At 41.3% G+C, this 24,581-nt stretch overlaps 1 protein-coding gene across 3 annotated transcripts in view; it reads right to left on the bottom strand.

Moving 5' to 3' along the window:
• fstl4 (follistatin like 4) overlaps positions 1–24,581 on the bottom strand; it is a 638,776-nt gene that overhangs the window by 282,034 nt on the left and 332,161 nt on the right. For 2 of the 3 annotated variants that reach the window (XM_062970368.1, XM_062970370.1), the window contains exons 5-6: positions 9,169–9,356; positions 943–1,063 (exon numbers count right to left, since the gene is read on the bottom strand). In XM_062970368.1, the coding sequence (XP_062826438.1) occupies positions 943–1,063; positions 9,169–9,356 (309 nt within the window). The remainder of the gene's footprint in view (positions 1–942; positions 1,064–9,168; positions 9,357–24,581) is intronic. The other variant, XM_062970369.1, reaches the window with a different exon arrangement.

Below are 24,581 nucleotides of genomic sequence, written 5' to 3'. Positions count from 1 at the left end.
ATGAGAAAGGCTGCCCCATGACATTATGCTGCTTGAGACACAGAAGCAAATGGCACCTTCAACTCTGCACCATGTCAATATGTATTCATAAATATTTTAAAAGAATGTATATTTACTGTAAGAAAACCTTGATGATGAGGAAAATCCTGAACTAATAGCAATCTTTGCAGTTTGAGACTTATTAAAATGTGTGCATGCTTTTTGTATGCATAAAATTGCATGGACAATATTGTTTCTGTGCAGAAATAGGATTTTCTGCAAAAAAGACGCTGCTACTTGTGCAGAATAATGCTGTTTTCTGTTCCTCCCCCCACCACATATTTTTATATTCAAAGTTCAAAAACTTCAGTTTTTGAAGACTTTCCCACAGCAGGAAGAAAGTTACCAAATTACCTTTTTTCCTTTTCTTGAGAACAAAATTCATGAATAATTACATCCCTATCTGGACACATAGATCCAAATGCCAGCCTAATTTAATTCTCCACTTAAGGCAGATGATCCTATAGGCACTCCAACAATAAGCAAATGCATTCTAAAAATGGCTGTCCTCGCATAGCATTTAAAATATGCTGTCCAATAATAGGATTGAACCTGTCAACAACTGGTCATCAATTCCTTCTCTAGCAGAGGTCCAGCATGGGTACCTTAACATTTGTTTGTCCCTGCAACAATGGAGAAGGAGAAATTGTGTATTATCTTGCTCTAGCCATGTTCACTTGCACACCAAAACCATTGCTTATACTCCTCTAATGCAGAAGACATTTTGTGGTGGCAAATGGGAACATGTATGTGTTCACCATTGCCTGGGGAGATTCTGAGGCTTTCAGTGGGAGAGAGGTACTTTGACCCCTTGCGACAGAAGAGGTTCTTCTCCTTCTCTGCCTATATTCCAATAAAGGTTTCCAACACACCAGGACACACTTATAATATATCAACACTTACGAAATGCAGTATAGAGTTCTTGTAGAGTTAGGTAGCCATCATTGTTGTAGTCATCAAATCGGAGCAGATCTTCTGGTGTACACTCCAAGAAATCATCTTCCAGATCTTCCCTTTTCACCTGCTGTTAAGAAGGTGGATTATTAACATTTGTCAAAAATTTTAATTGAATGCACTCTTCCATGGAAAAATAAATGCAAAAAGAGGGAAAGCATTCTAGGGACTGTGAAAAGTGCATACAGACAAAACCAGTATTTTGATGGCAATGCCAACCTTTCCCCAATGCTCCTTGCTGACTTGAAGACAAAGATTCCATAGGTGATTATTGCTTTCATATGTTCTGAGACAGCATGACATGCAGGCACAGTGGAACAGGTTTTGTACATCATGGACTCTAATTTTTATTTTGGCTGTGGGTTGTTGTCTTAGATAAATACACAATAGTAAAAAAAGAAAGGAACAAAGATGCATAATGAAATAAAATGTATATTTTCCTCTTCAGGACATTACCAAATTTAGGGCATTACCAGGCAGTCCCTAAGTTATGAACAAGATAAGTTCTGTAAGTTTGTTCTTAAGTTGAATTTGTATGTAAGTCGGTACATTTTTAAAGTAACTCCAGCCATATATATATATATAATACCCTTGTGGTGTTTGTTTTGCTTTCTGTGCCCCTGTTCAGAAGATTTCACCTCACTTCCTGTTCCTCTGACAATTGGGTTTTGAAAAATTTGGCTTGTTGTAGAAACAAAGATTTGTGAGAAAGCTTCAGTGGAGACATCCTTCCCCCATGATAACTCTTCCAGAAGTGAATTTACCTTCCAAGGGGTAGATTTATCTCACTCCCTGTTGTCTCACCCCTGTTCCTAACTGCAAGTAGTTTGTAAGTCGGATGTTTGTAACCCGAGGACTGCCTTTAGTTCCAGAGCCAATTTTTGTACATAGCCCAGAGTCCTTGGTTTCATTCATAATTCTCAGTTTGTTTCATTTTACTGATGACAATTTCAAGAAATAATATTTTCAAAAAATGACCCTTCACCTACTGTAAAGGATGTTCAATAAAAGTGAGACCAACCATAACTTCCAGAATCAATCCTCTAAAAATGGAAATTTTCCTTTGTCTACTTTTGTATTGAAAATTGATTAACTTTTCATAATACTGACAAGGTTCTTTGATTTAATGCCATGAAAGAAACCACTTTAGCAGCTATGTATTCCATAGATTTATTAAAGTGATCCCACAAATGCATTAAAGTTTTAAATGAAAATAACATTTCAATTACCACAGCTGTTAATATTCACAATTCAGATGTTTACCTGACATATCATAATCTTAAGAGAGGGAGGAGACGCTTTCAATCAGGGTTTTCCAGTGACTTAGTCTAGACCAAGAACTATTGACCTCCAGTTTCCTTATTGATAAAAGCAATTTTGTGGCAAAAGGAATTGTCTGACATTAATTGAAGTGAATAAGTTGGCAATGCTCCCAGGTCTAAAATCCATTTATCTTTAACACCTTCTGCCTTTCCCCCCATTTACTACTTTGACATTGGGAAATGGGAGGGAAATTTGGTAGTGCCATAGATGTTTTCCAGTGGTGTCTATACTGATGTCACAATTTTTTTTAGTATTTTATGTTTTCTATCCTTTAAACTGAGTTTTCTATCCTTTAAACTGAGTTTTCTCTATCAACATTCAAGAAGCAGGATGCAGTGATGTCAATGGAGGTGGGAAGAAGAATATAGTGAGCGCTTGGTATCCACTGGGGTTTTTGTTCTTGTAAAAACCAAAATCTGTGAGTGCTCAAATCTCACTATTTACAATGACATCGCAAAATGATATCCCTTATATGAGGTTTGCTTTTTGGATGTATTTGGTGTGGATGGTGTAGGGAGAGGGAACTATTTCAAAGCTGTAGATGTGAATTCATGGATGTGGAATCTGTGGACAGAGAAACTGACAGCTCAGTCTGAGCAGATTTTCAGGAAGCACAAAGAAGAATGTCAAAAAAGGAGAATAAGAAAGTCCAAGTGCATTGTGGTTAGCTGCTACCATAGCATTTTGCTTCAGCCACTTTAAAATAAATAAATAAATAACAGGCAATAAATAAATATGTTGTCAAAGGCTTTCATGTCTCTGGACTTCCTGGTCAATGTTATGTTCTGATGTTCACTGTTATAGATCCTCCTCCCTTAAATGGTGGGAATAGGATGATGGGAGCTTGCCTGGCACAGGCAATCCTGGTGTCTGAGATGGGTGCTGATGTCTTCCATTGAGTCACCTAGTTGTAGCAAAAAGGAGTTGTCAATGTCTTCAGAAATTATTCTGATGACAGCCTATCCCATGGTGACTTCTCTACTCCCATCATGCCATCCTAATGCCACTCATGAACTATTTTATTATGAACAAAGGCCACTCATAGCCTTCAGGCATGTGCAGAGACATTCTTCTATGTTGTATGACCTACCTGGTCTATTTAGGCACTGGATGGGCTTTTTGAAAAGACAAAAGTAAATGGAAATCTCTTTATGGTTTTTAAAACCATTAAGACTCCCCTCCCCTCCAAAAAAACAATACCAGTTTGTGGATGCAGAGTAATTTATACCATTAATCAGCTTTAGAGGGTATGAATAATGAAGGGAGTGTGTGAAAAGGTTTGTAATTCTTTCTTTTGGGAGTGGGGAAGCTTTCCATTTAAAGGGACACAATTTTTGTATATGGGTAAAAGGGAAGCCTGATTCTGGTCGACTTGGGTTTCAGCATTATAAATTTTATCTTTTAAAGGAATATATATAACTCCTTGAGAAGATGACACTTATGACTTAAAAAGGTGAGATGAGAAAATGAAATTTATCATTAGCATACTTAATTGTGATGGATAATATGACTCACAGGTTGATACCATCAATAGCTGCAAACTGTCTACTGGGGTGTGCAATTCGGGCAAAACTTGTGCTGTTTTTGGTGTTAGATTTTTGGGTGCACCCGTTCCATTTTATCAGGAACTGTCCAAATTTGGGAGGGGAGGGGGAAGAATGCAGTTTATCGATCAGTCAGCCAGAAGTTCCATTTTCGCTCTAGTAAAATCTGATCCATTGGTGGCAATGGGGAAACTTCTGAGGTTCCCCTTTCCGTCGTTTTTACGGCTCTTGAGACAAAAATGGCCACACTTGGAGGAGATATTTACCATGACAAACCCATCAGAATGTTTAGGTCATCCACTCATTTTAAGGATTTTTTTAGTGTTTCTAGAAACAAAATCTCCTTTACAAAAAGCCTGAAAAGGTATCCCTTGGAATTTCTCCACAGTGACAGTATAGGAGCAGCAGCAGGGCATCATTCCTGCCAACTTACATAAACATCCACACATAGAATCATAGAATCATAGAAGCGTAGAGTTGGAAGAGACCTCATGGGCCATCCAGTCCAACACCCTGCCAAGAAGCAGGAAATCACATTCAAAGCAACCCCGCAAAGCAAGCCTCTGCTTAAAAGCCTCCAAAGAAGGAGCCTCCACCACACTCCGGGGCAGAGAGTTCCTCTGCCGAACAGCTCTCACAGTGAGGAAGTTCTTCCTGATGTTCAGGTGGAATCTCCTTTCCTGCAGTTTGAAGCCATTGTTCCTCGCCCTAGTCTGCAGGGCAGCAGCAAACAAACTTGCTCCCTCCTCCCTATGACTTCCCTTCACATATTTGTACATGGCTACCATGTCTCTTCTCAGCCTTCTCTTCTGCAGGCTAAACATGCCTAGCTCTTTAAGCCGCTCCTCATAAGGCTTGTTCTCCAGACCCTTGATCATTTTAGTCGCCCTCCTCTGGATGCTTTCCAGCTTGTCAACATCTCCCTTCAATTCCGGTGCCCAGAATTGGACACAGTATTCCAGGTGTGGTCTGACCAAGGCAGAATAGAGGGGTAGCATGACTTCCCTGGATCTAGACGCTATACCCCTATTTATGCGGGCCAGAATCCCGTTGGCTTTTTTCGCTGCCGCATCACATTGTAGGCCCATATTTAACTTGTTGTCCATGAGGACGCCAAGATCTTTTTCACACGTACTGCTGTTGAGCCAGGCGTCCCCCATTCTGTATCTTTGCATTCCATTTTTTCTGCCGAAGTGAAGTAGCTTGCATTTGTCCCTGTTGAACTTCATTTTGTTAGTTTCGGCCGATCTCTCTAGTCTGTCAAGATCATTTTGAATTCTGCTCCTTTCTTCTGGAGTGTTAGCTATCCCTCCCAGTTTGGTGTCATCTGCAAACTTGATGATCATGCCTTCTAACCCTTCATCTAAGTCGTTAATAAAGATGTTGAACAGAACCGGGCCCAGGACGGAACCCTGCGGCACTCCACCCGTCACTTCTTTCCAAAATGAAGATGACGCATTGGTGAGCACCTTTTGGGTTCGTTCGCTTAGCCAATTACAGATCCACCTAACCGTAGTTCTGTCTAACCCGCTTTTTACTAGTTTGTTTTTCTTATTCTTGTTCATTCTTATTACTCACTGTAACATTTATGAATTTTACTAGTTTGTTTGGCAGAAGGTCGTGAGGGACTTTGTCGAAGACCTTACTGAAATCTAGGTATGCTACATCCACGGCATTCCCTGTATCGACCCAACTCATAACTCTATCGAAAAAAGAGATCAGATTAGTCTGGCATGACTTGTTTTTGGTAAATCTGTGTTGACTATTAGCAATGACTGCATTTCTAAGTGTTTGCAGAGCACTTCCTTAATGATCTTTTCCAGAATCTTGCCTGGTATCAACGTGAGGCTGACCGGATGGTAATTGTTTGGGTCGTTCTTTTTTCCCTTCTTGAAGATAGGGACCACATTTGCCCTCCTCCAATCTTCTGGGACTTCTCCCATTCTCCAAGAACTCTCAAAGATAATTGCCAGTGGTTCTGAAATAACCTCAGCTAGTTCCTTCAATACTCTTGGATGTAGCTGATCTGGCCCTGGAGACTTGAATTCATTTAGATTCGTTATACATCTCACTATGTATAGGATTTTTTTTTTAGTTTTTTTTTTACTAATAAAAACAAATACTGTTCCTGACCTTTTGCATTTCTACATGGTTGTCAAGCCAGGTGAACTGGGGCAGGAGTAAACACAAGCCAGAAGGTAAGGTTGGGGAGGGAATTAAATGAGTCAGCGTCGGTACTGAGGTAGAACATGGAGCTAGCTAGCACACAATCTCTCTCTCTCAGAAGCCAGGCCACCACAGGAAAGTTGAGGAGTTCATCCTGTTTCTTGCTCTAATTGGCTCAGGCAAGGCTAAGAGGGAAAGCCTCCTATGCGTGTGGCTCCTGCCACGGCACTCCCACTGCAGACAACATAAAAGTGGCTCACTACTCCTGACAAGACGTCGTCCATCCCGCAGTGAGAATGGGTCTGTATGAGAACATAACCCAGCAGGGTCCTGTCAGTATATTCCACTTTCCAAATACATTCACCAGCTATAGTGATGTGCATTTTAGTAAGATAATAAAGATCACTTTTCTTAGCTGAATATTAATCATACCTAGCAGCTATTCCTGAGGCATGGTTACATTTGTCAAAGAATCACACACCACAATCACATTTTATGCTCTTCTAAGCTAGACAAATATTTTCACAGATATGCTCATCCAATTAGTGCTCGGTCATGAATTAAGCAGCACTGTGTGTAATGTTGTCTGCCCTGCTGTGATCTATCTTAACAATTCAGCTGAAGAGATGGCTTTGCTAAATAACTCATTCAAAACCTCTTGGTAGGTCACATTATCTATGACAACTAAGTTATGTTGGTATAAGCCATTATAGTTTAATGGTTTGAGCATTTTGACTACAGCTCTGGAGCCCAAGGTTTGAATCCATGCTTGGCCATAGCATTCAATCAGGTGACCTTGGGTAAATCATATTCTGTCTTAGAGAAAAGTAGAAGCAAACCTTCTACAAATAAATCTTGCCAAGAAACCCCTGCCATATGTTCACCCTAGGGTCACTATAACTCAGAAATGACTTGAAGACACACAACAGCAACAAAAGAAGCTAGTTTTTCCAAGTTTAGCTAGGTAGAAACTAACAAGGAGTTTATTCTAATGTCTGAGGAAATAAACCGGGGCCAAGCAACATTATAGTGGTATCATAATCTTTGATGGCCTTATATACTCCCATTTTAAGCTGTTTGATGAATCTGCAATAGTTATATCACATAAAGATGCTGCAGCAGCACTACCACCACTTCAGGGTATTATGAGAATCAATGGGTCTACTAAATGCATGCAGGCTGATCCTAATTAACCTGTGAAAAAGCCACTTTCCCTGTTTTCTGGCTCTTGGGTGTGATGAAGTCAATAAAGCCAGTGTTTCTACATATGTAAGAAACAGCTGCCGACTGAGCCCATCACATGACACAATCTCATACAACAGGTTCCAAGTATTTTGCCATTTCTAAAATGTGTTTTTTTTCCTATGCTTGCTAAGTTGATTGGTAGTCAACTTTGTTTTCAATTCCCCATGTAGAAACACTGATTTTATTGCATTGATGAAGTCCATAGGTGAGGGAAAACATTGCTCTCCCAAGGGATCTAGGAACTACTGACTTGTGCTAAGGCTCTTCCAAAAACTGCTGCAGTATTTACTACTGATTTCTACAAAACTATAATGGGGAGGGAAGAAATCTCTCCTGTAATCTCAAAATAGAAAACAAAGGAGAAAAGAAAATGTGCTTCTCCCTCTGCAGTGAGACAGCCTTGTTCATGTATAACTCTGCTCCCAGTTTAGCAGTCATGTCATGGAATTCAATGGAATTCGGGGAATTGTAGTTTTGTGAGATATTTAAAATAAAAATTTGCAGTACCTCACAGAATTAGCAATCCCATATTCTGTAGTATAGAGTCATGGTGTTTATAGTGGGATAACTGTATAGTGTGACAGAGAACAAGGAGTGGAGCATTTGGCTTTTCTGGCATAGGGCTTTTACATACAGCTGGAGTAGGTTAATTTACATATGAGTATCGTAACTCCCAGAATTTCTCTAGCCAGTGTGGTTATTCTGGCTAGGAGCTATAGTCCAAAGGTATTTTTTCAAGTTCACAATTTTGCAATCCAATTTATAGAAGAGAAAATCAGCATTTTTATATTCATTGTTATGAAATCTAAAAAAACCTCTCTGAAATGCATAGCACTCAATGAAGATCTAAAAACATGCCCATTGTATCGATATAAAAGTGGTAACAAAGTGGGTTCAGATATCATTTCCATGATGATTATAAAAGGAGTTGTTGAGAATTTTCCAGGCTGTATGGCCATGTTCCAGAAGTATATTTCTGGAACATGGCCATACAGCACGGAAAATTCTCAACAACTCAGTGATTCTGGCCATGAAAACCTTTGATAACTTAGTCAGTGAATATATAGGCAACAGTGAATAGATAATTATTAATAAGACACTGAGAGCCAGAGAATTGGCTAGATTGGTTTTTTTTTTTATCCAAGTTCTATTTCTCACAGAGCCATGAAACTGACTTTCGGCAAGTCATCCTTTCAACCTCTCCTACCTCATAGAGTTGCTATGAAGATAAAGTAAGGAGAAAAATGTGGTGCCTTGATCCTATTAGATCAAGTGTGGACTATAAATGCAATGACCACATGTACAAGCCATGGCTGCTGATGGCAATGATGATATTTTGGTGGCACTAACTTTTAAAAATAAAACTTCTACTGATAATTAATATTTTGGTGACAGGAAAAAAAATGTATGGGTAAGAGATAAAGTTGTTAGCAATGGCCAGTATTATAATATCAACCATATTTTTAATTTGGCCAGCATTTTCCAAATACAGATTGAGTATCCCTTATGCAAAATGCTTGAGACCAGAGGTGCTTTAGATTTCAGATTTTACTTGGATTTTGAAATATTTGCATATAGATAATAAGATATCTTGGAGATGGAGCCGAAATCTAAACACAAAATTCAGGTTTGTTTCATATACACCATATTCACATAGTCTGAAGGTAATTTTATACACAATATTTTAATACTTGTGCACGAAATAAAGTTTCTGTACAATAAACTATCAAACGCAAAGGTCTCTCATATGTGGGCAATTTTAATTTTTGGAGTAACTCAGATTTCTGTATAAGGGATATTCAACATATAGCGATACTTCCTCTATACTTAGTTTATACTTTGAATGGAAAATAAAGTTCTACCTTATCAGCCAATTTTCACTGAACAACAAACTTACCTGAGCCAATTCAGAACTGCTGAGGTGCCCATCACCATTTAGATCCAAGCGGTAAAACAAATCTTCAACTAAGAAGCGTTTCTGAGCTCTCTCCTCTGCTGCGTAGTTTTGCTGCCTTTGCTGGTGAGACTGAAGGTCCAGAAGGATACCTTTCAGCTGACTGTAGTCTGCCATTGTGCACGTGTCCCCTGAAAGATAAGATATCATTACCTGACTATGTACCTCTTTATATGCTTCTATGTACATCTTGATCTGTTGAAGGACTCATTTTCTAAGTAGCAAGGCAAGCTGCTGCCAAAGGCTGATAGCATACATCTCAAAAGCAATACTTTAAGATACTTCAGAATTCTCTTTTTGCAAAAGATGAAATCCTTCTTCTCTAAATTCTACCTCCAAAACATCTTACTTTACAGATTGCACAGCCCTCTGTCAGCAAACGGCCATGTAAAACATAATAATGTACTTACTGTTGCTTTAGATATTTCTTAAAAATAAAATAATATGTTGAGTGACTATAAATAAAACACACACACACACACACACACACACACAAATGCAATCCAGAATTTTCATCCTCAGTCATTGTGCCTCTCAGCCGCACTGACTCCCACAATCATGCTTTTCAGGACCTCTACTGTTCTACACCTCACATTCCAATGGTTTTCTGGTAACATAAGATTAGATTGTTTGTGAAGTGATGAACACAACAAACTTGCTTAAAAAAGATTTACACAACTCCTGTTTTAGAAATGGGGAGTTGTTATAAGTCTTCAGGAATACAGTGATAATCATCAGGAGGAAGGCATAGAATATTTTTTGGTCTTGCTCACACCACAGAAAGAAAATCTGTAGGGACAACAAAGCTTGCCACCATACTTTCTTTATTATCTTGGAAATTAATACCTGAATGTTACTGATTACAATTAAAGAGATTTCTGAAAAAACAAAACTTGTGAGTATGGTGATGAGGTGACAAGTACAGTTTTAATTATGGTTTTAATAATGGCTGTTGGAGGACAAAGGGAGGTGAGAAGATAATAATAATAATAATAATAATAACTTTATTTTTATACCCCGCCACATCTCCCCGAAGGGACTCGGGGCGGCTTACATGGGGCCTTGCCCGATAAAACAATCAAATATCAAAACACAGCAATAAAACAGTTATCCAATAAAAACATCAATTACAGTAAAAACAATCGTTAAAATCAACATAAAACATACAATATTAACACTGGAGACTAATTCATAGAACCCAGGCAACGTGCAACATGTGCCGAAATGGGCCGAAATGGGGAAGGTAATTTCACAGTTAAAATGGACAAAGTGCAATATAGCATTGGCAACACCTCAAGAATGGGGCTATTATAAAATGGGCAGATCGATCAGTCCAACACCAGATTAAGTATCAAAGGCCTTTTGAAAGAGCCAGGTTTTTAAGCTCCTACGGAAGGAGAGGAGGGTGGGGGCCTGCCTGATCTCTCTAGGAAGCTAGTTCCAAAGCCGGGGGGCCACGACGGAGAAGACCCTCTCTCTCGTCCCCACCAACCGCGACTGCGAGGGTGGTGGGAGCGAGAGGAGGGCCTCCCCCGACGAGCGAAGAGAACGTGCGGGTTCGTAGGGGGAGATGCGGTCTCTAAGGTAGGTGGGTCCCAAAGCCAAAATGTGTAAAGCCAAAATGAGTAGAAAATCATATGAATAGTGGAAAGTTCTATTGCAGTAGTTCTCAGTTTGTGGGCCACAAGAAAAAAAATCTGCTCTGTGAACCTCCTTCCTCTTTATTTATTTATTTATTTAATTTTATCAATTTTCTTTCAGTTCCTTTCTGCAGAGCTAACCATTGCATTGGATTGACCATATCAACTCTATGTTATTAAATATGGTTTTCTATGGGTGAGCAGATGGCGACTACTGGATGGCATATGTTCAGTTTCAGAAATTACAACTGATGTGGTCTTTCCAATGCAATTTTCTGAGTCAGCACTCCAAATAATCAAACTAAATCTAAAGTTGACCAAAAACTGATTCGTAACCCTTTTGGCACTAATGTTGGAGAGTAGTCCCTGGTCAAGGTGGGCCCTGGTCAACTGGGCCCTGGTCAAAAAAAGGTTGAGAACCATTGTTCTACTGGAAGATAGTACACAGTATAACACTGGCTGGCAACCAGGAGGGAGATGTGATGAACCAGCCAAGAGGGGCCTCATGAGGCTGTGGTGCATGGAATTGGCATCTGAGTCTATGGCAAGGCCCTGTACCTATATCCCTACAAATGTTGTGTGTCCTCCTGTAGGTACATAATATTCTGAGACTGGGAGATTGTTTGATGGGAAATGAAAGCCTGCCTCCAAGAGCATTGAGAAGGCAAAGGTATTGGCCAGAATAGACTGTAGTGCATTGTTGTTATGCCTGATTTCATTAGGGATCTGTATTGGATTTCCTAGCAGGATTCTGCCATTTCCTGTTTCCATTCTGTGATAGATTGATTCTGGGTCCAAGCCTAGCCTTTCTGATTTTTTTTCTTCATGTGATGGACTCTGTACTTTAGGGAATGCTTATTGTAATTCCATAACTTTGACATCCCTCTATTATTAGTTCTGACCAGTAAATGTTTAAGGTGCTATAAGATTGATTTGCATTTGGAAGTTTCTAATGTCTAGGATGAAGAAAACCCACCTTAGAAGCAAATCTGTCTGACTAGGCAGCAATAGAGAGCATTTAAGTATCAATGAAGAAGAACATTGTATGGGGAGGAACCAATCCAAGTTATAATTATATCCTTTGTTGAATTTTCCTCAAGGAGCTTTTTCAGAAATTGAAAGATAAAAATAGTTTATATGTTTTCAAGATAGAAATATGCAATTACACAGCAACACTGGATAACTTCTCCAGTGAATATCTTTCCTATGGGCCTGGAGAGCAACTTATTTTATTTAAGAGCCATGCTCTTGAGCCTCTAATTCTATTTAATTCTTTGTAATAATTGTTTTAAGTCTGCATGTAAATTTAAGGCCTATTACTGCCACCAATATTAAATATGAGAGGCATGGTCCTTATTTCCACACTAGAAGGAATTTAATACTGAGATTCAGGAGGTAAAAATAGGAGCAAAGATGACAAAAACATTTCATTTGCATATTCAAGAGGTACGTGAACACACATTGTATAAGAGTGAGGTTCTCAGGTATGCAGTTTATTTGGTTCTTTCATATCTCTACTGGCAACACGATGTATGCTCTGTTTTTATATGTTCTATTATTCAAAGGCACATGACAGGCTGTAGGAATGTCTTATGTGGGGCAAAGAAGGTACTCTACAACCCTTCAATAGCTTCACACTGGTTGTACCTTCGCTGCAGTCACTGCTTAAATTGCAGGAGTTCTAGCCAAAAGTGGGATAGAGAACTACGTCCAGGTTTTAGCCTAAATGTCAAAGGAGCTATCCAGTATGCTGCACTGAAAAAGGTTCAGCACCTTGGATTATTCATGATTGTTTCAACCCAAACCCAGGGGACAGATATGAGATGCACCAGCCACCACTATGATTGTTGTGGCTCAGTCTGATGATGAAGGAGGATTTGGGGTTTTACAGTCTGAAAATGTTGTGCAGTCTGAGCAGCAGCAGCAAGAAGCTCTGAGTGTGCTGCAGGCAGAGAGTCAAGATGAGATAGCAGAGGCTTCAGATCAGCATGACCCAGTGGGGAGAGATTCCCAGCCTTCTGAACGGGATGAGGAAAGTCAACAATCACCAGGTGTTTCACTTTCAGATAGTGATAATGAGAGAGAGCAGCAATTAGACAGAGAGGTGAGGTTACTCTTGAGAACCAGGCTTCCCCGGCATTCTCTAAGGATCTCTGAAAGGAAGGGGGAGTTCAAGGGCAAAGGAATACATTCATGTCTTGCAAAAATGGGTAAATAGAGGAGATGCAGGGAGAGCATCTCAGATCAAGTAACTTTGCTTTTAGAGCAAGATCTCCTGCTTTGTTCCTGTTTCAAGCCTCAAATTCTACTTCAGGTTTGCCTATGGATTTTGGGAAAATATTTTGCCTTCATGTTCCTGTTTGTATCATGTACCTTGGATTCTGCCTTGAAGATCATGTTCCTGTTTGAAGCCTTGCCATCTAAGGATTTACTTACTGGTTTTTACTACCTTTTATCAATAAACTGTTTATACCAAGTCTGTCTCAGTGGCGTGTGTTGAGAGCAAGGTGGACCTCGGCTGGGGTACAACAATGATATTCTTTACACATATGTATGAGTGTACTCATTATGTTCTCCTGTGTCCTCTTCCCTAGGTAGAAGATGACTGGCTGCAACAGAGAGATGCTCCAATCTCTGGGGGCTCTCCTCACTTATCCAAATCACACTGAGGCTTTTCACAAAGTGAATCATCTTCATCATGTGGTCAACGAGGAGGGTGAGACAGCCAAGAACAGACTTCATGTGCTGATTCATGCTCCTCCTGTTCGCATTTAGATATTACAGAGTACATTAAATCTGAAGTGATATGTAAGTCTAAAAACTCAATTATTGGGCCAAGAGAAGAAAATAAGCACTTACTCTCTAAATCAAACTCCAAAAATAAGAAGCATTGCAAATTCTAATTAATAGATTCATCAACTAAGTATTAGGCAATTAATCATTGGAATTTATCAGTAGGTGCAAATTTTCATAGGTGGAACTGCTTAGTTAGCAGAAGAATTATATTACAATTTCAGCCCTTTTTTGTGAGAGAAAGATAGGGAGTGAATTAATTGACAAAATGATTCTGGAGAACAGTAAAAGCTGAAAAGCTAATCTTCACATGACGTGGATTGACTACAAAAAGGCCTTTGACTCACTCCTACACAGCTGGATCATCAAGTGCCTGGATGCCATCGGGATTAGTAAAAACATTGGTACCTTTATTGAAAACATGATGGAGCACTGGAAAACTGAACTGTTTGTTGGAAATGAAAGCTATGGACTTGTCAACATCAGAAGAGGAATTTTCCAGGGAGACTCATTGTCCCCTCTGCTTTTCATTATTGCCACAAATCTCGGCTATCAAACATCTAAGAAATCTCACAAAATTTTGCATCTGATGTCCATGGATGACCTGAAGCTGTATGGGAAAACGGAAACTGAAATCCAGTCTCTGACTAACACTGTCCAAATTTTTAGCACTGATATCAGCATGGAGTTTGGTTTGGACAAATGTTCGACAGTGGCATTGAAGAAGGGAATAATCATTGAAAGTGAGGGCAGAAATATGCCTAATGGCCAAACAATAAAGTGTCACCAGCCAGAGGCCTATAAATATCTGGGCATATTACAGCTGGACAACATCAAGCATGAACATGTGAAAAATGTGGTCAGTAAAAAATACACACAAAGGGTCAGAAAAATTCTCAAAAGCAAGCTCAATGGAGGCAACACCATCAAGGCCATAAACACCTGGGCCATACCTGTCATAAGATATACCGTTGGCATCATAAACTGGACACTGGTGGAACTGGACAATTTGGACAGAAAAACAAGAAAACTCATGACCATCCATCATTCACTGCACCCCCGCAGTGATGTTGACCGGCTATATCTGCCTAGAAGATGAGGGGGCAGAGGACTCTTGCAAGTAAAACAAGCAGTCAAAGAAGAGGAACATGCCCTTGCAGAATATGTAAAGAAAAGTGAAGAACCTGCTTTGATTGAAGTAAAAAATCAAAAACTCTTCAAAACACAGCAGACAAAGAATCAGTACAAGAAAACCACACTACAAACTAGAGCTGACAGCTGGCACAACAAAACATTGCATGGAAAGTTCCTTGACAAAATTGAAGGAAAAGCTGATAAGGAGAAGACCTGGCTCTGGCTCACAAATGGGACACTGAAGAAGGAGACAGAAGGCCTGATCCTTGCAGCTCAGGAGCAAGCCATCAGAACAAATGCAATCAAGGCCAAGATCAAAAAATCAGCTGATGACCCAAAATGCAGACTGTGCAAGGAAGCTGACAAAACCATTGATCATATCCTCAGCTGCTATAAGAAAATTGCACAGACAGACTACAAACAGAGGCACAACTATGTGGCCCAAATGATTCATTGGAACTTATGCCTCAAGTACCACCTCACAGCAGCAAAGAACTGGTGGGATCACAAACCTGCAAAAGTATTGGAAAATGAACATGCAAAGATACTGTGGGACTTCCGAATCCAGACTGACAAAGTTCTGGAACACAACACACCAGACATCACAGTTGTGGAAAAGAAAAAGGTTTGGATCATTGATGTTGCCATCCCAGGTGACAGTCGCATTGATGAAAAACAACAGGAAAAACTCAGCCGCTATCAGGACCTCAAGATTGAACTTCAAAGACTCTGGCAGAAACCAGTGCAGGTGGTCCCGGTGGTGATGGGCACACTGTGTGTCGTGCCAAAAGATCTCAGCCGACATTTGGAAACAATAGACATTGACAAAATTACGATCTGCCAACTGCAAAGGCCACCCTACTGGGATCTGCACACATCATCCGAAAATACATCACACAGTCCTTGACACTTGGGAAGTGTTCGACTTGTGATTTTGTGATACGAAATCCAGCATATCTATCTTGTTTGCTGTGTCATAATAAAATAATAATAACAATTCTGCCTTTTCTCTCTTAAGAGAGAACCAAGTCTAAACAGAAAATTATTTTTTGCTTCATATATACTTTATTTATTAAAGCTTGAAAGTAATTTGCATATTGTGCATGAAACAAAGTTTTCAGAGGCAAATATGTTATTTCAGCCACCCATATAGAGAATTTTGAAGAATTTAGGATTCTGGATTTTTTGGATTTCAGAAATCCACGTAAGAAATGCTCAGCCTCTGTTTTATTTATAATGCTGAGAATTTCTCTAGAGTTTCTTTCAATCTATCTGACATCACTGGTGTCATCTGAAAATTTATTTTAAGCTATTTAGCTTTAATTGATTAATTGCTTTCTTAATTGGTTATGAGTCATATGATCAATCAAAGAAACATTATTTGGACCACGACCCTAAACACCTTACAGAAGAGTAAGCCTAAATATCCTAAAGGCACCCAATTCCTTCTGATCTTAGAAGTTAGGCAGGGTTGGCCCTACTTAGTACTTGGATAGAATGAATACCAATGAATACCAGGTACTGTGGGCAATAGTTCAGAGGAAGGAACTGCGAAAACCACCTCTGATTATTTCTTGCCAAAGAAAATCCTTTGAAATCAATAATTTCAACAAGCAACTTGAAGGCACATGCCCCCTTGTCTGTGAGTTTTCTTCAGAGTAGACAAATATGCACTGTGAATCAAACGATAGCCAAATGCCCAATAAGGTAAGACTGGAAGTTGTCCATTTGAAGAACCACTGATATGCAATAATGGGGATAAAGAAGAGCTTGGGAAAATTTGTCTTTTATTAAAAATTGAAGCTTCACAAATCTTGGAGCTCCATCTTGCTGTCTCGTCCTTCTCTGTTTGGGGATCTCCAGGATCTTAAGTATAGGCCTTTGCCAGTCCTATAAAATGTCTTACATGTCAGGAAGCCAGATCTAGCCCTGTGAAAGTGGCTGGACAGCCATTCTGACCTAGTCTGGAATGCAAGGAAGAGGGGAAAGAGAGACAGGACTGGAGAGAACCACTGCTAATACCATCTGGCTTTTGTTTTGGGAACTGTTTCAGAGCCTGAAGGGTGTGTGTGTGTGTGTGTGTGTGTGTGTGTGTGTGTGTGTGTGTGTGTGTGAGAGAGAGAGAGAGAGAGAGAGAGAGAGAGAGAGAGAGAGAGAGAGAGAGAGAGAGAGGGAGAGGGAGAGGGAGAGGGAGAGGGAGAGGGAGAGGGAGAGGGAGAGGGAGAGGGAGAGGGAGAGGGAGAGGGAGAGGGAGAGGGAGAGGGAGAGGGAGAGGGAGAGGGAGAGGGAGAGGGAGAGGGAGAGGGAGAGGGAGAGGGAGAGGGAGAGGGAGAGGGAGAGGGAGAGAGAGAGAGAGAGAGAGAGAGAGAGTGTTAGGTTAGTGGTGTATATAACCCGCAACAAAGAAGATGCCATTAGAACTGGCTATTTTGTATTCTGGTAAAAGGGTAGTAAAGACTTAGTTTCCAGTGAGTCTCATTGTGATTTTTCAGAACCTGACACAAGAGTGATAAGCAAGTCAAATTGGTATACATACATGTATACATCCAACTGGCAGATAAAAACAACAATATAAACAACCTCTGAGGATGCCTGCCATAGATGTGGGCGAAACGTCAGGAGATGATACTTCTAGAACATGGCCCTACAGCCCGGAAAACATACAACAACCAACAACAATATAATTTAAAGGTTCCACCAGCAATAGTATCTTTGTTCACAAATGGCCTCCCTTCCCAGACTATATACCCAGGAATAAACATCGGTCTAAACCACCACTACAGCAAAGGACCAAATGTATTTTGAATGCAAAACCCCAGCTTCCTGAAACAATGGGATTTTATGACACCCAATATCACCCTGAAGGACTGTGACATTACTTGCAATGTAATATGCATTACCAGCTGACTGTATCTTTGGGTTGCCATATTTTGAAAACAAAATGCATGGAGAGAGGCTCCCTCAATCTCCTTACTCAGCTTGCTTGCCTCACCCATCTAGTTCTGACTCCTTTTACCTCAGAACCCCAACTTTCTCTTTTTCTCTGTGTCTGTCTTGGCACAGTGACACTGACCCTTTATCCTATGGTTGATCTGGAGTGTCAAATTCTGGATTGGCCCCAGGATAGTTTTGGTTGCTGCCCCAGCCCATGCAGATGCAGAAAAAAGTCCCAACCATCCAGTGGCACAAAACTGGTTATTGTCCAACTCCTGTTTTTGCTAGAGTGGCACCAGAAAGTGCAACACAGCTAGTGTGCATCATATACCACCTAAAATGATGTTGGCCAGAGTGAAATGGGAGAGGGGAGGGGGAGAGCAGGAATGGTCCCCTCTTTCCTCTCTCCCATCTCTGATCACCCTGCTGCCCCAGTCAACAACACTTCAGGCAACAAGATAACAAGTACTGAATCAGCTCATACATCTAGGGAGAAAGTTTCATAATTAGCATTGCCCCAGCCATGTGTTCTATAGGATCTCTGTCAAAGAGAGTATCTACATTGTAGAATTATAATAATAAATAATAAAACTTTATTTACATCCCGTCATATCTCCCCAAGGGGTCTCAGGCTTGTTTATAACAAATGTCGGCAAACATTCAATGCTGTAAAGAGACTGGACAGAGACAAAATACCAACCCACCCAGAACCCACAAACAAATCCAGAATTAATGTAGTTTTTAATTTGGAAAGGCACCAGCATTCTTTGGCAGAAAAGGCTAAAGACATTGTAGAACTATTACTCTCAAGATTCCAAAACATTCAGACATTGTAATTAAAGTGGTGTTAAACTATATAAATTCCACACTGTAGATGCAACCCAAGACAGCTTCAAAAGAATAGCTTACTTCAGTTTCTATATCTATGTCTGTATCTTGACGCTTATTTCTTTGGTTCCCTTCTTGTTTTCTGTTTTTCTGTTTCCCTGTCACTTTGTTCCCTTTACTTAGCAAATTCAGAGTTCCATAATTTTTGTCTTCAAATCTTTACTTGTATCTGCAGAAAAGAAACCAGTTGCCTTATTCAAGTGACCAAAAAGCAAAAAAGCTACCAAGCAACTGTGCTGTACATATCTAGCCTTGCTGAATAAATGATGTCTCTCTCCCTTATATGAGCATTTCCTTTTCAGTATGATTTGTATGAGCACTTCCAAATCAAAACAAGAACTGCCTGACTTGCCAATGTGCCCGCATTAAATACTTGTGATATTCTTAAAAATGATATACATAAGATTTTCCCCTATCTGAAAACATTCAAAGGGAGGTAAAAGAAGATAAAAATGCATAAACTATTGAGATCACAAAAACCCTTTGGTGTTAGATCTGGATGTTTGGATTTGCCTTAAGTGAGTGTGGATGGAACATAGGGTAGTTTTCAGCTTGTTGAAGAAAATGGAGCCTCTTAAGGTTATGTAGGACAAAAGGTTGTGCCTCAGGGTTTTTGTCATATGAATGGGAGGTTTTAAAATCCTTCCCTTCAACATATCTCATTTATTAAACACAGTACCTATTACCAATGTGGAGTCAAGATTATCACATGGCCAGGGGAAAGACACTGATTTAGTAACTCCGCCAACTCTTCCTGCTGTGAATAGTTGGCATTTCTGCCTACCTGAAATCTGTTGTTGACGTCAGATCAGCTAAGCATTGCCTAGGCAGCCTGGGGTGTCAGATGGTGATTTTCTTTTATACAGCCAGCAGGGTAGCCATGCGTCTCACAAGGTAACATTAAAGGATAAACTCAAATGAGTGAAAATACTATCAGTGATTAGTCATTCATAAAGATAGAATACCCATTCATGAAAGACAAGCAGAAACATGATTAGCTTATCAAGCTTAATCTTTCTTCTGAACTGGTCATCTGCATGTTCCTTCAAAAATAAAGGATGATTCCTGTAAGGTCATTTTTCATTTGAAAATGGAAGTTTATACTTATGAATCATTTTGATGTCTGAAGATCAATGCAGAATCAGGATAACATTTCAATGGGTAACTTTTTCATGAGGGAAAATGCAGGTTGTTATCTGGTGGTGGAAAGTCTGACTAGTGCCAGTTTTGGGTTTATTTCTTCACTTGGGGCTTAACTCATTCACTCTGAAATATTTATGCATATGGTTTTAGATTATTTTAACTTCCTTAACTTATTTTTAACTTCTCATCCTGTTTCAGCTGTTTTAGTCCATTTAATTACATTCACAGTTGTAAATTATTTAAATGTTACTATTGATTGGTTGTATGTTGCCCTGTGATTTCATAATATTATGGTGTGTGTGTGTGTGTAAATAAATACCTCTAGCCTGTGTTCCTATAAGGACTGAAAAATGCTTGACATGGGCACACTTAATCTCTCTCTCTGATTATTGAAATATCCATGCATGAGGCTGCATTTAAAACTAATTTAGTTTAGCTTTGGTTGCACTCAAATAGGAGAGTGAGATTATTAGGTAGGGTTGGCCAATGGGATCACATCTCCACTATAAGTTGTAATAATGATCCACCTAGAAGATTTTAATGGAGAATTAGATAAATTGACACAGGTTAGGACTACTCATGGCTACTATTGAGAATGGTTGCTTAACACTTTCATATCAGAGACATAGTTCTACTGTATATCATTTGCATAATGTGGTGGATAAGTTGTGCTTATATCCTATCCACAAACTTCCCACAGAAAACTGCAGGAACTAGGGCTGCCACTTAATAATAAAAAAATAATAATAAAACTTTATTTATATACCGCCCTATCTCCCGGATGGGACTCAGGGCGGTTTACAGTCATAAAAGCAACACAAACATTACATAACAACATAATACACATTATTAAACAAAGTAAAATAATACAATTATAACAATAAATCACACTTACATGACCAGATCAAGGGGATGGGAACCATAAAGGGAAATCTTATGCAATATATTCAGGCTCAGAAGTCGGCGGTAGTCCAATATAATTACTCAAAAACCTGCCGACACCACCAGGTCTTTAGTTCCTTACGGAAATTGGATAATGTAGGGGATTGCCTGACCTCTTTTGGCAATGCATTCCAGAGCCGGGGGGCCACTGCCGAGAAGGCTCGTTCCCTCGTCCCCACCAGCCGCACTTGAGACGGTGGTGGGAGCACGAGAAGAGCCTCCCCAGAAGATCTCAAGGTCCGCACTGGCTCATAGGAGGAGATGCGATCACGGAGATAGGTAGGGCCCAAGCCGTGTAGGGCTTTATAGGTCAAAACCTGCACCTTGAATTGGGCCCGGCAGTTTATCGGCAGCCAGTGGAGCTGCTTTAATAGGGGCATTGTGTGCTCCCTATAGCCGGCTCCCGTTAGAAATCTGGCTGCCGATCTTTGAACCAGTTGGAGTTTCCGGGCCGTCTTCAGGGGCAGCCCCACGTAGAGAGCATTGCAGTAATCCAGTCTGGATGTAACTAAGGCATGGACCACCGTGGCCAAATCAGACTTCTCGAGGTATGGTCGCAGCTGGCGCACAAGTTTTAAATGTGCAAAGGCCCTCCCAGCCACCGCCAACACCTGGGCATCAAGCACCAGAGATGAATCCAGGAGGACCCCCAGACTGCGGACCTGCGCCTTCAGGGGGAGTGCAACCCCGTCAAGCACAGGTTGCCACCCAATACCCCGATTGGTCCCACGACTCACCAGGAGGGCCTCTGTCTTGTCTGGATTAAGCTTCAACTTGTTAGCCCTCATCCAGTTCGACACAGCTGCCAGGCACCGGTTTAGGGTCTGAGCGGCTTCCTTGGAGTTTGGTGGAAAAGAGTAGTAGAGTTGAGTGTCATCTGCGTAGAGATGGCACCGAACTCCAAAACCCCGGATGACCTCTCCCAGCGGTTTCATGTAGATGTTGAAAAGCATGGGGGAGAGAATGGAACCTTGCGGGACCCCACAGGTCAAAGGCCAGGGGTCTGAGCAGGTGTCCCCCAGCTTCACCATCTGGGAACGACCCTCCAGGAAGGAGCGGAGCCACTGCAAAGCAATGTCCCCAAGACCCATTCCCGAGAGCCGCCCCAGAAGGATACCATGGTCGATGGTATCGAAAGCCGCTGAGATGTCCAGGAGAACCAGAAGGGATGCACTCCCCCTGTCTAGTTCTCTGCGGAGGTCATCCACCAAGGCGACCAAAGCCGTTTCAGTCCCATGACCAGGCCTGAAGCCAGACTGTGACGAATCCAGATAATCGGTCTCAACCAAGAATTCCTGGAGCTGAGAAGTAACCACTCTCTCCAGGACCTTGCCCAAAAATGGGAGGTTGGAGATTGGCCGGTAGTTGTTCAATAATAATGAATCTAAAGTCGCCTTCTTTAAAATGGGCCTCACAATTGCCTTTTTAAGGCAAGATGGAACATGCCCTTGCTGCAAAGAGGCATTGATGATACCCGAAAACCAATCAGCCAGCCCCCCACCGGCAAGTTTGATAAGCCAGGATGGGCAAGGATCTAGGATGCAAGTGGTCGCCCTCACCGCTCCAAGAACCTTGTCAACGTCATCAGGCTGAACAAGTTGAAACGAATCCAATAAAATCTGACAGACAGGTGCCTCAGTTACATCCCCTGGTTCTGCACTAATGTCAGCGTCCAAATTGGAGCGAATTCGAGCGACTTTGTCTGCAAAATGATGTGCAAACTCACTACATCGGGTTGTCAGGTGATCAGAAGGCCCCTCCTCCTCAGGGAGATGGAGGAGCTCCCTGACCACCTGAAACAACTCTCTTGGTCTATTAGTTGCAGACGCAATGCGCGCAGTCGAGAAAGTCTTTCTGGCTGCGCGCATTGCCACGGAGTATGCCCTAAGAGAGGCTTTAGCCCGTGTTCGGTCGGATACACTTCGAGTTCTCCGCCAACGGCTCTCTAGCCCCCGCCTCGTACGCTTCATCACTGCCAGCTCCCCAGTGAACCAGGGGGCTGGTTTGGACCGATGCGACAAGAGGGGACGCTCAGGGGCGATCATGTCTATTGCCCTAGAGACCTCCGTGTTATAGAGATCTACCAGGACATCAACAGGATCGTCAGCCAGCATGGCAGGAAAATCCCCAAGAGACGTCAGGAATCCATCCGGGTCCATAAGTCTCCTGGGGCGGACCAGCTTAATGGGCCCACCACCCCTGCGGAGGTTAGAGGTTACAGTAAGTCTAAAGCTGATCAGGTGATGATCGGTCCATGACAATGGAAGAATTTTTTGCTCTTCCACACCGACATTTCCCTCGTCCGCAACAAAGACTAGGTCCAAAGTGTGGCCAGCTACATGGGTGGGCCCTGATATCACTTGGGACAATCCCATGGTCGTCATGGCGGCCATGAAGTCCAGAGCTGCGCCAGACAGGGCGGCCTCCGCGTGGACGTTGAAGTCTCCCAGCACAACAAGCCGCTGAGACTCCAACACCACGTCGGAGATCACCCTCGCAAGCTCTGGCAGGGAGACTACTGTGTCGCGGGGTGGTCGGTACACAATTACACTAGGCCTTGAAGTTTTCAGATCAAACCCTGAGCAAAACAGATGGATGATATCATTTGCGATCTAATAAAGGCCAGGCGAGGTGACCTGCTTTGCCTGGCTTCCATGGAGGAAAGAGTGAGCCATGGGGTGAATCTGTCACCCTGTGTGTAGCTCGCCCTCATGATGCTTTCCCCATGGGGAAAGTGTTGCCTTCTCATGGAGGTCCCATGCTGGCTCCATTGGAGCCAGCACATCACGGGATATTTCCCGTGTTGCTGGGGAAAGCGTCTGGTAACACTTTTACTCCAGTTGGGGGAAGTTGGGGGTGGAGCCACAGGTGACATTGTCTGATGGCTGCAGTGAGGCTCTGTTTCCAAAGCTGGGTCTAAGCGTCCTAGGACGCTTATCTGGAACTGTGTGACGAGATCATAAGTGTTGTGCATTAAATACCAACGACAGTGGCTTACAGCTTGCCATTCAAACACAAATACAATATGTAGACAAAATTCTTAAGTGAAATGAGGAGATTAATTATTCTCACCTACTTTTAGGCACTGAATAAGGAATCTTCTAATCAAGCCTATTTGCTTCTAGCTAGAATTAAATGCAGAACAGAGGAAAGGGTGAGTACTGGTTCTACTGGGAGGACAAAGCTAATAAAAAATGCAACTCCCCAATGGTCTGTTGCAACAATGAATCAATTAAGCTTTCCAAATTGTTATAAACTGATTCTATGCTAATCAAGATGGAGATTTGCAGACACTTCTTTTTTCTTGCCCAGAGATGTGCCTGTAAAACTGGATAATCTGCACATTAATTTCTCACCTAGAGATGAACCATGAAAGCTAGAGACTCTAGGCCAGGCCCTGAAAATTGACAACTCTACCAGAAATAGATTGCAGGCAGTTCACGAGTTACAAACATCTGACTTACAAATTACTCATAATTAAGAATGGGGGTGAGACAACAGGAAGTGAAAGAAATCTACCCTTCAAAAGGGAACTTCACTTCTGAAAGAGTTATCATGGGGAAAAGGTATCTCAACTGAAGCTTTATCACCAATCTTTGTTTCCACAGCAAGCCACATTTTTCAAAATCCAATGATCACAGAGATAGAAAGTGAGATGAAATCTTCTGAACAGGGGTATAGACAGCAAAATAAACATCACAGAGGTGTACCTGTTCCGACTTAGATACGAATTCAACTTAAGAACAAACTTACAGAACCTATCTTATTCCTAATTGGGGGACAGCCTGTATATTTCTTAAGGAAATATCTTAAGGAGAAACCTATAGAACTTATCTTGTTCATAACTTGAGGACTGCCTGTATTGGACTACTAATAATTTTG

The sequence above is a fragment of the Anolis carolinensis genome, chromosome 2 (assembly GCF_035594765.1).
Source record: "Anolis carolinensis isolate JA03-04 chromosome 2, rAnoCar3.1.pri, whole genome shotgun sequence".
NCBI lineage: Eukaryota > Metazoa > Chordata > Lepidosauria > Squamata > Dactyloidae > Anolis > Anolis carolinensis.
The sequence above is the reverse complement of the archived record's forward strand: the minus strand, read 5'-3'. Positions and strand labels throughout refer to the sequence as shown.